The 14023-nt window shown below is 46.2% G+C and overlaps 2 protein-coding genes across 6 annotated transcripts in view; one reads left to right on the top strand and one right to left on the bottom strand.

The window, feature by feature from the left end:
• Positions 1 to 370: 370 nt before the first annotated feature.
• TRIM59 (tripartite motif containing 59) lies at positions 371 to 10254 on the top strand. Of its 2 annotated transcripts, none has more exons than XM_042821065.1 (2): positions 371 to 1018; positions 6970 to 10254. In XM_042821065.1, the coding sequence occupies exons 1-2, from the start codon at positions 953 to 955 to the stop codon at positions 8197 to 8199; spliced, it is 1296 nt and encodes a 431-aa protein (XP_042676999.1). In that variant the 5' UTR covers positions 371 to 952; the 3' UTR covers positions 8200 to 10254. The 2 variants fall into 2 exon arrangements, with proteins under 2 accessions (XP_042676999.1, XP_042677000.1); XM_042821066.1 differs by lacking the exon at positions 371 to 1018 and adding an exon at positions 4153 to 4208.
• A 1800-nt stretch (positions 10255 to 12054) lies between these two features.
• Positions 12055 to 14023, bottom strand: part of SMC4 (structural maintenance of chromosomes 4) — a 33005-nt gene continuing 31036 nt past the window's right edge. For all 4 annotated transcript variants that reach the window (XM_042821061.1, XM_042821060.1, XM_042821064.1 and 1 more), the window contains exons 23-24: positions 13732 to 13915; positions 12055 to 12406 (exon numbers count right to left, since the gene is read on the bottom strand). In XM_042821061.1, the coding sequence (XP_042676995.1) occupies positions 12209 to 12406; positions 13732 to 13915 (382 nt within the window). In that variant the 3' untranslated portion in view covers positions 12055 to 12208. The remainder of the gene's footprint in view (positions 12407 to 13731; positions 13916 to 14023) is intronic.

The following is a 14023-nucleotide window of genomic DNA, read 5'->3' as shown; positions in this document are numbered from 1 at the left end:
TATTTAAAAATCCAAAAGGGCTAAAGCAGGAAATTCACCTGCTTCTCAGCACATCCTGTCCCTACTCTGTACACCAAAATATTGGAAGGTTGAATAGCCCAGCATCCACTGGGGGGCAGCAGTCGGAGTGAATTTGTTTGGCTAATGCCTTTTTTTGTTTTCCTCCCCAGAAAAGCTTTCGTTTAAGGTAATTGTATTCCCGGGGAAAGGGGAGGTGTGGGATGAAGGTTTACTTCTGGAACACCAATCAGGTGGTAAAAGCTTGGAAACGGGAATGGCAGAGATACCAGAATTACCTGAGGGTGCAGCCTTGTCACTGGGCGATGGCCACAAGTCAGTTTTGTGTCTGGAGGGTTGGATGTATTTTAGCTTATAACATTATAGAATGATGGAAATGCTCCTTTGACAGAGGGAGCTCAGGTGTTTCTTTTTTACCTGTAGAGATACGACATGAAGTGCCCTTCTCAAGAATGAGAATGCTCAGAATGCTGCTCTGTGATATTTGGATTGTCATCATGCAGTTGCTAACTTCTTAATCCCAGGTCAGCTCTAAGAAAAATAACCAAGTGTGCAGAGGTGGGGTCACACATTAGCCTGCTTTCTCAGTATTGGGAAATACAAAAAGAGCTGTTAAGCCGTATTTAATATAGTACAGGTTTAATAAACAAATGAAAGATCAGAAGTTGATTTCTAGCATAAGCTATTCCAGGCAGGCTTTTAATTCCAAGGAGCAGCATTGTAAGACAAATAGCTGCCTGGGGTTTTAGGGCTGGAGTTAGCTGATGTAACCAGGAGGAATAGCTCTGTGAAGGATATTAGGCTTCATCTGGACAAACAGCCTAAAAGAAGTTGACCCTATTTCTTTCTCTCCCGTTCCTGGATGAGGAATAGCTCCTGGCTGCGTGAAGCCTTTCAGCCTCGGGGAGCCACTTGTTGGATGCATGAAGCTTGAATGGGGAAATACCTTTCCTGTTTTCTTTGTGCAGCTGTATCATCTGATGGATCACAAGCAGCCTTGGTGAGTTGTCTGCTTCTGCTGTTTTGGTCATGGAATGAGTTGGTTTTGCTAATTAAACTGTGGCTAAGATAACTTAGTCCTGAGTAAGAGAAGCTGATCTCTCCAGTGAGGAATCCTCTTTTACACAGTCTCAAAACCCTCATGGAGTAAAAAAAGCTGTGGATGTGCAAGGGAGGAAGAAGAGTGGCATTTTCTTACTGAAAGTGAAGAAATCTGCGTGTATTTGTTTACAACTCCTATCGTATAGTTTATTGCTTAAATTGCTGAATTACTTCTGCTGTTTTATAATTAAGAATGTCTTCATGTTAATACTTGTAGACTTTGCCACTTTTAACTATAAATGTTTCCTCAGCTCTGCATGTCACCAAATTACTGGCAGGAATGTTGGTCACAAGGCTGGAAGCAATTACAGAAGTCATGCATCTGGATCAAATAGACTTTATGAAAGGGAACTTAGTAGCAGAAAATGTGTTGAGTTTACAAACTCTTGGTAATAGCAAGTTTTAGCCACTGTCAGAGTAAAACTCAGAAGGCACATGGTTTATTGAAAGAGTTAACATTGCTTTAGTACCTACAGAAGAGTGACTGGAAATTTGATTTCCATAAAGAAATTCCATTATTACTTGTAAATCCCTTGAAATGGGGTTGCTGTGTTTATTCTGCTGCTTTGGTGTGCTCCAAAGCTAAGAACAACTTACCTACAACAGTTTCAATAGCTTGAAGAAAGTATTTTTGATCGACTTGAAGTGACTATAAAATAACATTGAAATGACAGATGTGGGAAGCTCTGACTGCAGTCTGATCTGTGAATACGTTACAGAAGTTGTGCAACTCAATGGAAAAGCATGTGCTTGTTGTCAGACTGAGTACTGGCAGCACTAGGTAGCAGGAGAAAGCACGTGTGTCATTCTTAGAATAGGGTTTTTTTCAAAGTAAAGCTTGCAGCATCTTGAGAATTTCTAGTTCTTGTAAGTACTTGAGAATAAACTGGCTACAAACCACTGTATGCTGTTATTCAGATCATCACAGAATCACAGAATTGTAGGGGTTGGAAGGGACCTCCAGAGATCATTGAGTCCAACCCCCCTGCCAAAGCAGGTTCCCTACAGTAGGTCGCACAGGTAGGCATCAGCTGTTTTGTAAATTGTTGGCAAAAGCTCCCTTGTTTGAGCTGCTTCTTTAGTAACTTGTTCCCTGAGAGTTTTGAGGGAGTAGTGGAAGGAATTAATATGTATCTATCCATATATTCTGTATTATGTAGTCTCTGTACCCTGGAAACAAAGTCAATTCCAGGCTGAGTGTCCATGCCACTGGGACTCTTTCAGGCGCTGTAGGTTACTAGGAGGTCTTTGGTGCAGTTGCAGAGGATTTAGAATAGGTTTCTGAGTAAAGTGGCAGAGCATTTCTACCCATCAGGACACAAACAGGAGTTTTGAGGAGATGGAGAAGTTTCTCTCAAGAAACATGACATTCTCAGCTTGGTTGTATTGTGAACCCAAAGAAGGGTTTCCTTATGACTTACAAATTTAAGGGGGTTAACTGCTGAATTGTGTTCCAGAAGACTCTCTTTGTACCAAGACACAACTAATACCTATGTTGCTGTGCCTCCGTTGTGTTTGTGGGCTTACCCACTTTGCACTACCTGTTCATCTTCAAAACTTTGTTACCACTGTCATGTTTCTGCGATCTGAATGGGATGGGCTGTGATTTATCGGGCTGTTAGTGCAGCAGGCCTCCTAGCACAGTGTGAAGGGAGCTGTCTCAAGCTATTCTTTCATAAGGGCTCTGGCATTAGCGCACTGCAGGCTGTCAGCTGTGCAGATAGAACAGTGACCCACTGTCTTGCTCCTAACAATTTGTCAGCTGCAGAGTTCTGCTCAGAGGTGCTACTTGTTCCCAACATTTCAATTGGTGAAGGTTTGCTAGCAACAAAACATCCATGTGGCTGAAACTTTTTCTACAAATCAGACTGAAGGGGAGAATGATTTTTTGGATTTAAAGATTTCTGTATCTGGCTTAAGTTGTTTTTTTCTTTTTCCTTGCTCAAATAGTAAATAAAATCTTCAGGGTGACGTCTCTGTAACAAAAAGGGGGTTACTGTCTCTGTGGTCTGTCAGTGAATGAGCACGTGCTGTATCCAAGCTCATCTCTGACTTACTGTGAGATGTGCTGCCAATAGCTGCTCTCTGAGAAACCATTTTCTGGGTTGCTCTTGAGGTGGGTTCTTACTGAGCCCACGTGGCTGCTTGAGCATCCTGCAAATGGATGAGGCCACCTCTGTGATGGGTGCCTGAGTTCTGCAGCTGCTGGGTGACGTGGATGTAGGGGCAGGGGGCAAGTTGAACGCAGTGTGCAGGTACACGTTTGTGGTACTGTCAGCAGGCAAAACGAGCACAAATGGCAGGGATCTGCCCACCTGAAATTAAAGAAAATACACAATTTAAATGATTTTGTCAGTGCAAGCACTTCTAAGATCTGATAATTTCAACTCAGGCAGATTTCTGGCTTGACACAAGGTGCTTTGTGCCTGCATCCTGTGATGTGTTCCTGGGCATGTGAGCAAACCAAAGGAACGCTGTGAGCAGCACTTCTGCTTTTGGGCAGGTGGAGTAATGGAATGCAATATGTAATGAAGCTACAGAGCTTGGGAAAGGAATGTGCCCTGTTTGGACAATAAGAGAAAAAAAATTGCGAAACAAATCTATAAAATACTGCCATCCATACGGCAACAACAGCAGTATGCAAAATTTCTCTGGAAATACAACCAGGGTAAAAAGTTTGTGCTGCTTTAACCTTTATTAGCTGCTTTGGTTCCACAAACCCAAGATAAATGGAACCCATTGCACGAAGAACCGTGTCTCTTATTTTGTCATTTCGACTTCCTTTTTCTTTCGCCCCGCTTTGGGCTCTGTGTCACTCCTGGGCACGACGTCTTTTGGAGGACCGCTGTTGGGACGCGTTGGGGCGCGGCACAGGGAGCGCGGATGAGAAACCGTAGTTTGCCTGAGGGGCAAATTGCGATTTGCGCTACGGAGAGTTGGGGGGGGGGCTGGTAACGGCTGCCGCCCGGCTCCGCCCCGCGCGCCGACCGTTTACTTTCGAACGGCGCAGCCGTTGGCGCTGCGGCGCATGCGCGGCTCGGCGCTCTGAGGAGAGCGGCGGAGCCGTGAGGGGCGGCCGGCGCGGTGAGGTGAGGGAGAGGGCGGGAGGCTGGGGGCTGCGCGAGGCGATTACCGGCGTGCGGGAGGCGCGGGGTCCTCACCGCCCGGGGCTCTCGGCTCGGGCGAGAACGAATCTGGGCCGCTCGCGGAGCCCGAATCGAACCCGCGGCGTATCGGCCGGGCGGGCCGCGTCGTTCCGTCGCTGTGGGACTGCGGAGCGGTCGGGGCTCGGCTGTGCGGGCCGCGTTTCCCACGCAGCCCCGCCGTGCGCCCGCAGCGAGAGCCCTACAGGACGCAGGCGCCGTTCCGCTCGTCGGCCCTCGGCTCCCCCTCCGTACAGCCCGGTCACCTCGGTGGTTTTTGATGTATTTCTTTACGTTGAAAGCGCGCTCGTTTAGAAGCTGCTCGGCACGGCGGCGTTTGGCCCGCGGGAAGCGACCTCCGCCTCCGGGCCGCGCGCTCCTCCCGGCCTCTGCGAGGGCCGCCGAGCTGGGCCGATGGCGCGGAACGGCGACGGAGCGCTGCTGCGACGCGGCTGTGGGATGTCGGTGGCACCGAGTCGTGTCCCGTCCTCGCTGGGATGCGAAGTTTGGAGCTGTGCTGTTGGGTTGGCTGCCGGCGCTGTTACCTTCGTTGGAACCCGGCAGGCACCGCTCGTCCCGATGAACCAACGCCGGGCTGCAGCTCAGCCTGTTGTGTTTGCTGAGCGTACGTTCTGCCGTGCTTCAACACGGCGGTGACCTTGAAGTGGAAAATACTGCCTATGTGTCATTTAATCGCTTATTTATTTCCTTAACGCAAACTTGGGCTTCTACACTAGTGATGCAGGGGGTACTGCGGACCTCTGTAACATCAGGAGGCAGCTTTTCTGGTGCTGGTTTAGCTTGGCTGCAGTGAGTTGTTGGCAGCACCGAACTCCTGGGGTCAGACTGGAGCTGGCTTAGGTTCACGGCTGCTACCTGGTGCCAAATTCACCTTTTAAGAATTTATCAGCTTATTACAGCTGACTTCTGTTGTAGAATGGTTACTTACTTATCAACACAGCCATATTCTAGATATAGTAGTTACTGGACGAGTGCTTGTATAATTAATGAGACGAGCAGTGGCTGACTCTGTAGGTCAGGAATGCAGTGTTGTCATTGAATACACTGCATTACTTCGTTCCATCTAAATGAAAGCTTGCTTTTAGAATCAAATAAATTAGATCCTTGAAGTCTGTACAAAGAATGTCAAACTAATGAATTTTAAAACATAGCTGTGGCAGATATGCTATATTACGTGCTTTTATCTCGTCTACGGCATTGCTAATTACAGGAGGGTAAGCTGACAGCTGCTCATTGGGCCTGCTATTGCTGCAAGCTTTCAGAAACCCAGCATGCTCCCAGCATGGTTACACTTGCAATTTTAACGTGTCTTCTAGCCTGTAATTTGCTTACACTGTTTGGCCCTCCTGTGATGAATGTGTGTTTAGATGAATACATTTGCTGCCAAAGCTCTGGACAGGAAAACATTTCCCACCTTTACAGAATCATAGAATCACAGGGTTGGAAGGGACCTTAAGGATCATGAATCTCCAACCCCCCCACATGCAGGGCCACCAACCTCCACATTTCATAGCAGCCCAGGCTGCCCAGGGCCCCGTTCAACCTGGCCTTGAACACCTCCAGGGATGGACGGGGCATCACAGCCTCTCTGGGCAGCTGTTCCAGCACCACCACTCTCTCTGTAAAGAATTTCCCCCTGGCACCTTCATCCTGCCTTTTATTTTTATCCTGGGAAAGTTTTTCTTGTTCCTTGCTGAACTGCTGCTGGGTCTGGATCTCCCTTCCTTGGCGTTTCCCGTCTCTGGCAGCCGCCTCCTGCCTTCCTTCCGCTGGTGCCCATGTGCAGTCTGCTTTCCCTGCAGCACGTGGGGGCATTTGGTGCCTTCCTGGGCAGGGGCTGTGCAGGAGCCCCACACTGAGTCCTGGCTGCCCTGCCTGTGTGTGCTCACAGGAGTTACAGGAGCTGCGTAACAGTGCTAGAGGAAAGCAGTCTGTTTCTTCCTCTGCTTCTGTGAGAGCAAGCAAATACTTTGCAGTTAGAAGTGTCTTTGAAGATTATTTTGATCTTGCACTTTATCTCGTGTACTGTTTGTGAGGAACGTTTCCCTTTTGTAATGGTTCATTGGAAGGGAACTACTGCCCTGGACTTAGGAAAAAATAATGGTTGCAAACATAAGAAGTCTGTGGGCTTTGTATTTCTGTTGGCTCCACGTATGTAGGAGAAAATAATGAGGATGCTGCTAAGGATTTTTTTTCCCAACCATGAATGAAAACTTAAAATTCAGCAAAGTGGAAGTGGTGTTCCCAAAATTGACGATAGGTTTGTTAGTGTGCACACTTAAATGTATTTCCCACAGTAATTGACTCTCAGAAAATAATGCATGCAGTCAGTGAAAGCAGATTTGTTTGGCTTGGCTGTGTTATTGGCATGCTTTAGTTCTGGTGTCTGGGACATGGCTTACAAATGTGAAATGTGCAAATCAGGAGAACCTCAGGGTGCCACAATGACTCCATGGAAAAGCTGGAAAGTAAAGATGTGGCTCCCACACCTTGTGTAGAGGCCCTGGGAGGTTTAGTTTTACTCCCAGTACCTGGGGAGTATTTGAGTTTTTTATCATAGTCTTTTTTCCCGTTAGCAGTGAACATGTCGGTTAGCTTAGGTTGTTGGTTATTACATTTCTTTAGGAGAATGAGACAACTTTACAAGATAGTGAGAAGAAAAATCAGACTTCTTTTTCTTTTGCAGGACATGCATCAGTTTGAGGAAGAGCTGACGTGCTCCATTTGCTACAGCCTGTTTGAAGACCCGCGCGTCCTGCCTTGTTCGCACACCTTCTGCAGGAGCTGCCTGGAAGGTGTCATTCAGCTGTCGAGCAACTTCTCCATTTGGAGACCCCTGAGAGTTCCTCTGAAGTGCCCCAACTGCAGGAGCGTGGTTGAGATCCCTGCCTCGGGCACCGAGGCGCTGCCCATCAACTTTGCGCTGAAGGCCATCATCGAGAAGTGCCGCCAGGAGGACGGCTGCGACGTGGCCACCTGCAGTGAGCACTACAGGCAGCCCCTGAACGTCTACTGCCTTCTGGACAGAAAGCTCGTGTGCGGCCACTGCCTTACGATAGGGAAGCACAACGGCCATCCCATCGATGACCTTCACAGCGCCTACCTAAAAGAGAAGGAGTCTTCTGGGAAGATTCTCGAGCAGTTAACTGATAAGCACTGGTCTAACGTGTGCTTGCTTATTGAAAAGCTGAAAGAACAGAAGTCGCAGTGTGAAAGCGTCGTACAAGATGATAAGAAGGCAGTGGTGCAGTACTTTAAGAAGCTCAGTGAGACACTGGAACATAAAAAACAAGTTCTGCTGGCTGCGCTGGATGAAATCAACAGACAGATTTTAGAAGAATATGAACCTCACATTGAGAACTTGAAAAAAATAAGGGAAGAACAGCTGGAATTAATGTCACTGAACACTTCTATTCAGAAGGAAGAGTCTCCACTCGTTTTTCTTGAGAAGGTGGACAATGTGCATCAACGTATCAAAGCTCTGAAAGAGAAGGAGCTGCCCGATGTTAAAGCCGTGGAGATTTACCCGCGGGTTGGACACCTGTTGAAGGACGTGTGGTCTAAAACTGAAGTTGGTCAGATCAACAAGATCCTGACTCCGAAAATAAAACTGGTTCCAAAAAGGAAACTGCTCAGCAAGAGCAGTGAAAAGGAAGGAGGAAAACCTGAAGAACTTCTCCAGGCTGCAAATCCTCTGTCAGTCACCGTTATTCTCACAGTAATCATAGCGATAGCCGTGCTCTCATTTCACAAACCGCTGTCAGGGGTTGTCATTGAATCCATTCCCACTTATATTTCAGATTTCTTGTTCTTTGTTTATCAAGATTTCTGCACCTGGTGGCAGAACGCAGTGGATGTGGTGTGCCAGAAATTGAATTTACTGGCAGAGTTTTTAGGGAGAATTGCTCCTATTTGACTGTGTCAGCGATCAGATTTAACGTCAGGAAGAAACACCACCACGTCTTTGAAGTTTCAATTGAAAAGCCAAGTTGTTAGAACTGTGCTTTTTCTTTCTTTTCCCATATCCTTCCTTTTTCAGTACAGCTTTCCTCTCAGTTCACAGTTAGGCAGAGGAGAAGGTTCACGAGGAAGAGGTTTTTTCTTCTGCTCACGCGTAAGGGAGGAAAGCAGGTGTTTAAACTGGAAGCTGTCAGAAACAGTGCGTGTGTCAGAAAGCTGCAATCAGCTTACAAACTGTAAGTGGCAGAGAGCAATCTCCAGTTTGTGGGAACTTCTTGAATGCCTACTTTGGAAAAAAATAATGGTAGCATAAATGGAAATATTTTTTTAATAGAAGCAGTACAGCATGAAAGGTTTTTAAAAGCACCTGACCGCTCACTGGCTGCTCCCGGACGAGTCAGTCTGGTCTGGTGTGCGCAGAGCTCTTGAGCTGCCTTTTATTGATCTCTTTTTAACTGACGTGGCTGTAGGCTTGAAGTCATGTGTTCATGGACCTGGTTTTCATTTTGTGTGTTCTTGGCTGCTGTGACACAACCTGTTTACAGAGCAGTATGTGTGGTACCTGTGGTGAAATACTGCACACGGCTTTTAGTGCCAGCTGTGCACAGATCAGGTATTGATTCTCAGTGCTCATAATGATCCTTGACTTTCTGCTGAAAGATTTAGTGTGCAGTGGAAATAGATACATACTGCAATAAGTACCGAAACTCTCTTCAAAGTTAGCCATGTAAGCATTTCAGATGTTATCAAGAGTCCTTAAACAACTTGAAAATGAGTGTAAATCTATTTCTAGCTTTTCAGCGCAAATGATGGAGACTTTAACTTGATGTAGCAGAAAAGCCATAGCATCTTGTTCTGCAGTCAAATAATTGGTAACATGCTTCTCTTCCTGGGATGAGGTACTAAACTCACAATGAAAGCAGATTTTGACCTGCAGTTATTAACAGATTGATTACAGGCTGGAATAATTAACTGTTGCAGTTAGAGCTGCAGAACACAGATAAGTTTACAAAAATGAATCTGTGTCTGATTTTGACTCAGCGCAAATAATGGTATGTTCTAGCACAGCAGCATTCCTTGGGCGCTTTGTTCTTTAAAGATACTCAAGCTGTTGAACTGGTGATGTAACTGTGAGGCCAGCTTTCACAACGCGGTGTTTTGAAACCCTTGTGCCAGCCCAGACCTGCCTGCCCTACCAGCAGGTGCTGCTGGGGGGTCCTGCAGAGCAGCAATTGCTGCCACTGGTGTCAGTGAGGGCTGAGAGCAGGGCTGATGCTCAGGTGTGACGCTGCTGTATTCCTGAAGCCGAGGTAAAATCCTAAGCTTATCGGTGTCCTCATATGATGGTGTTGGTAAAACAGCCTCACCAATTGGTGGCTGTGCAGCAGCCTTCTCTGCAGCGTGGTGGTTCACGTTGCTCAGGTTGGACCGAAATGTCAATGCTGAGCAGAGCTTTGGAGGAGCAGGCCTCTGCCCTGCCTGCCTCTGGTTTGTGCCTCTAGCATTAGTGATGGCAGGTCCCACTGTGCTGCTGGTTTGTGAACTCGCTGTAGGTGCAGCCTGGACTGGGTGAGCGCCCAGTGGAACTGACGGTGGGCTCTGTGTCTTTCTGTCCAGCCCTGCTGGATGGCTGCCACCTGCACAGTAACTCTCACAACCTGGTGCTATGTCTGCTGCCACACAAATCTGCTTTTTTTATTTTCACGACTTTTACAAATCTTACGGGAAGTTTATAATGCAATTTTATTTTTCCAGATTACGTGAATTTATAAGATGTCTTTATCACTGATTGATAGAAACGTTTAGTACTCGTACTTCTTGGTGTACCATATATTTTAATAAATTTGCATATTCTTACATTAGAGTTGGCTAACACCTTGATTTCCTCCCTGATCACTCTCCCTCTAATCCTGGACAGCTGGAAGCACTTGGGGACTGGACTGGGGCTATGAGACAGAGCAGCAGGGCTCGCTGGAGCTAGAATGTGGGTATTAAACAGTGCTTGATTTGATTTCTTCCTCTTGCCCTGTTTTTTGTAGCATAGACCATATAGAGTCTCTAAAAGAGTTTGGCCAGTGTGGATTTCACGTTATTTGCATTGTTCACTGCAGGTCTGTTTGGGAGTCTGCAGGAGGAGGGATAACTCTGGCTGAGTGCGAGGCGCAGGCTGAGCTGCTCTCGCTCCCTCGCAGGAGGACAAAATACTGCAGAGAAGGTCATGGGTCAGGATGGGGGCAGGGAGAGCGCTCAGCAGTTGTGGCCAAAACAACTTCACCTGCAGGAAGATTAATTTATTGTCGCTTCATACTGAAGGATGGTAAGAACTGAATACTGCAACTGCCATAAATCTATCCTCAGGCTCTGTCAAGGTCATGAGATGGGAGAAACCACAACTGCACTGCACTCGTGGCTGACATTAGGATGGGGCAGAGAAAGGCCTTGCATTTTCTTTCTTTACTGTTGATTTTCACTGCTGCTGATCTGTGTTCTGAAAATGATCTGACAGTAACCAGGATGGCTTTCTGGCCCCAGTTCAAATAGTCTGCATGCACGTTTTTATTCTGTGCCTGTTAATTTGCAGCTGGTGATATTTGGTGTAATCACTGTGGAGAGCAGCTTTCACTGTAACGCTGAACATGGGCTTTTCCCCTCAGTTGATAGCCTGTTCAGTTACACCACCTCCAGTTTGGCAGGGCAGCTGTGCTGGTGAGCCTTGCCCTGCTGCCAGGTGAGTGCAGGCTGGTACAGGGAGCGCAGCCTCGTGGGCACCAGCACCACTCAGCCTCTTCAGTTGTGGGGAGGCTTCAGGGTCTGTGTGACAGGACTGTGACAAAGTGCAGGGAGCTTGAAGTGTGCTGAGTGGGAGAAGGTGAGAGGGAAATGTAAAGACAAATAGCACAGGAAAGAGTGAACTGTCATCCTAGAACTGAGCAAAGCAAGCTTTTCTACTATGGGCATCTTAGAAGAGCGAGCACATCAGTGACTGGTTATCTTTTTCTTTAAGGAAATAGGCGGATAACTGCTGCTGGCTTAAGCTAACAGAAGTGACATGAAGCAGCATTTAGGACACGACTGTTTTCTGTCAAAAGGAGATAGCAGCATACAGCAGTGAGGAACTCATCCCAAGGTAGGAGACACTTCCAGCTCAGGAGCTGGTTATTAGTGACCACCAGATATTTGACCTGACTTCTGGAGTGCAGTTCCAGCTCCTAAAAATACAACTTTCAAAGCAAAACATGGGTACAGAAGTGCTGACACCACAATGATGGAAACAGAGAGCTTTAATGGGTAGGCAGGCAGCAGGAATAGGGCACAGATTTAAATGTTCTTACCTCTACAAGTGAAAACATGTTAGCCCTCTGTGAAATGATGGTGAGAGCAAGCAGGTGAGTCGCTGTGGGACTGATAAAGTGTAAATGTACGACAGCCACAGGAAGAGAGAAGTGTTGTCCTGCCTGTGTAATTACAGGAAGACAGAGAAGGGAACAACAGCCAAACCAGTTCAGTGCAAAATGTTCCCAGTGTCTGATTCCTAGAGCACAGCTTTATGAGAGCAGCCAGAAATAGAAGTCAGTCCGTTCCATTTTACAGCCTTATTAATGCAAATTATTTTATATATTGACTTCACTTACTGGAACACACACATTAAAATGCTTTGGTATTTAAATAAGGATGCTCTTTGTTGGTGTTTGAAAGCAATTTGCTTCCTTTAGTATGCAGAGGGGGAAAAAATGTCCTGAATTGACATAATAATTGAAATAATAGCTTTTATTTTAATCAGTTCATATAATTAAGACCCATAGAGACTGTATGATAAAGAATGCCATTTATTTAGATTTGTTTTTATTATCAGTCTAAAGAGACTCAAATCTAAAGAGAAAAATCTCAAAATACAAAAGTATATTTAAAAAAATACAGTAAGCAGCAGCAAGAACATTAATTTACATGGGAAAGTTTCTGTTTTTTCATTCACTCTGGTTTTGAGCCACGCTGTGCTCAGCAATGCCCAGCTCCGTCAGTCCTTTGGCTGCAATGACTTTGGGGTTTGTTGCCACACTCTTGGTGGTGTTGTGAGTCTTGTAAATCCCAATCAGCCTGTCTGCAATCTCAAACATGTTGTTCCGCAGGGAGATGATGATGAACTGCGCGTTTTTTGTCTGCTCCTGGAACAAAAGGTATTCGGATGAGCTCAGGGCTTTGGGGAAGCTGTGCTCTTGCATGGTCTCCACATCCAGCTTTAAGAACTGCTGGCACATCCCTGTAAATGCTCGGTGCACAGTGCAGTCCAGCAGCTCTGCAGGTGCTGATCTCAATCGTCTGCTTTTGGCTGAGTCCTGCCTTGGCTTTCAGCACAAAGCATTTCAACTGACTCAAGCAACAGCTTTCCCCCTTTTTTTTTTTTTTTTTTCCTTTCACATGACCTGTTCAAGTGAATTGAATTAAATAAAAGCATACGTAAATGTTTGCAGAATTTCAGTTTGCCCCAGTCTTAATGTGAATTTCATTAGCTTTCCTGAAGGCTGCCTGACTTACCTGAATTGTCCTAACGAGGGCTCCTTTAGGAATGGAAAGGAAATGAAACCTATCTCCACACACTGAGAACTGGGGGAAGCAAACCCCTTGTTGAAGGGGACAAGCTCTGAAGAAGGAAAGCAGTTCTGTGATCCTGAGGCACGATGGCACAAGATAACCAAACATCTACCTTGGCTGGTGCTTTCAAAATAAAACCACCTTTTTTCCCTTAGTAACTCAGTGGAAGGTCACACGTGTGAACACACAAGTACTGTGGAAGCAAAGTTTAAGGTGCTTCCCTAGCTTGAAGCAGTTAATCTTTGGCATTTCCAGCCTGTTCCCAAAATGGGTTATACTTTGAGTAATTCTGAAAATTTAAATTTTAAATTAGCAGGAACTGCAGCAATGTAAATGCTCGCTTGGCTTAAATATGGTGATGATAGAAATATCAGTGCTTTTCCTTTCAGGCTTTCAAAAAAGACAGATCCAATAAACCTGCCTGCTGCAGCCTGAGAGAATGAAAGGCCAGTAAAAATCCTTTGGCTTTGGCTGCACCTCAGAATGAAGTCATGAGCCCGGATGTGTGAACGCCCTACCAGGAGCAGCTCAGCTGAGTGGGGCTGATCAGTTTGAGTGAAAGTAAGTTTTAAAGAGAAAGGAGTTGCAGCAGGGCTGTGCTGAACTGCAGCGCTGCTGGCAAACTCTTTGCTCTTTAGACAGCTTTCCAAAACGTGCAGTGAAGATGTAGGGAATAATTACAGATCTTCCGTTAGCAACCCAACTTCAAGAAAGCAGCAGTCTAGAAAAAAACAGGCAGAAAACTACATTCTGAGCAGCTTTCTGCACATCTGCTTAGCACAGGTGTTTGAAAACACTGCGTCTTACAAAGACTGAATCCGGCTGTAACTTCGTTACCACTTTCCCTTTTTGTGGCAGAGAAGGCACAGGTCGCACTGCAGTAGCTGCCAGTACTTACGTATATGTAAAATGCTACGATGGATACATTTTTGAAGTCAAGTGCTGCATCGATCTCATCCATAAAATACAGAGGTGTTGGCTTGTAATGATGAAGTGCAAAAACTAGAGCCAGTGAACTGAGAGTCTTCTCTCCTCCTGATAAGTTAAATATCTTCTTCCAGCTCTTCTTGGGAGGCCGAACGCTGAAACAAAGTCAGTTTGTAAATTACTCCTGCTCATGAATCAAGGAATAGGCCGTGCTGACGAGCCAGCCACAAGGCAGCAGGGAGGTCGTGGAGCAGCTCCCTGGG

Source organism: Centrocercus urophasianus, unplaced genomic scaffold, assembly GCF_019232065.1.
Source record: "Centrocercus urophasianus isolate 14NV4802_14NV808 unplaced genomic scaffold, USGS_Curo_1.0 seq_19, whole genome shotgun sequence".
NCBI classification, from domain to species: domain Eukaryota; kingdom Metazoa; phylum Chordata; class Aves; order Galliformes; family Phasianidae; genus Centrocercus; species Centrocercus urophasianus.
Note: the sequence above shows the minus strand (reverse complement) of the source record. Positions and strands in the feature narration are given on the sequence as shown.

Bases quoted from the DNA above. Each gene is read 5' to 3' on its own strand.
- TRIM59 (XM_042821065.1), top strand. From the start codon at position 953: ATGGGGAAATACCTTTCCTGTTTTCTTTGTGCAGCTGTATCATCTGAT. The intron at 1,019-6,969 runs GTGAGTTGTCTG...TTTCTTTTGCAG, and splicing joins ATGGATCACAAGCAGCCTTG to GACATGCATCAGTTTGAGGA.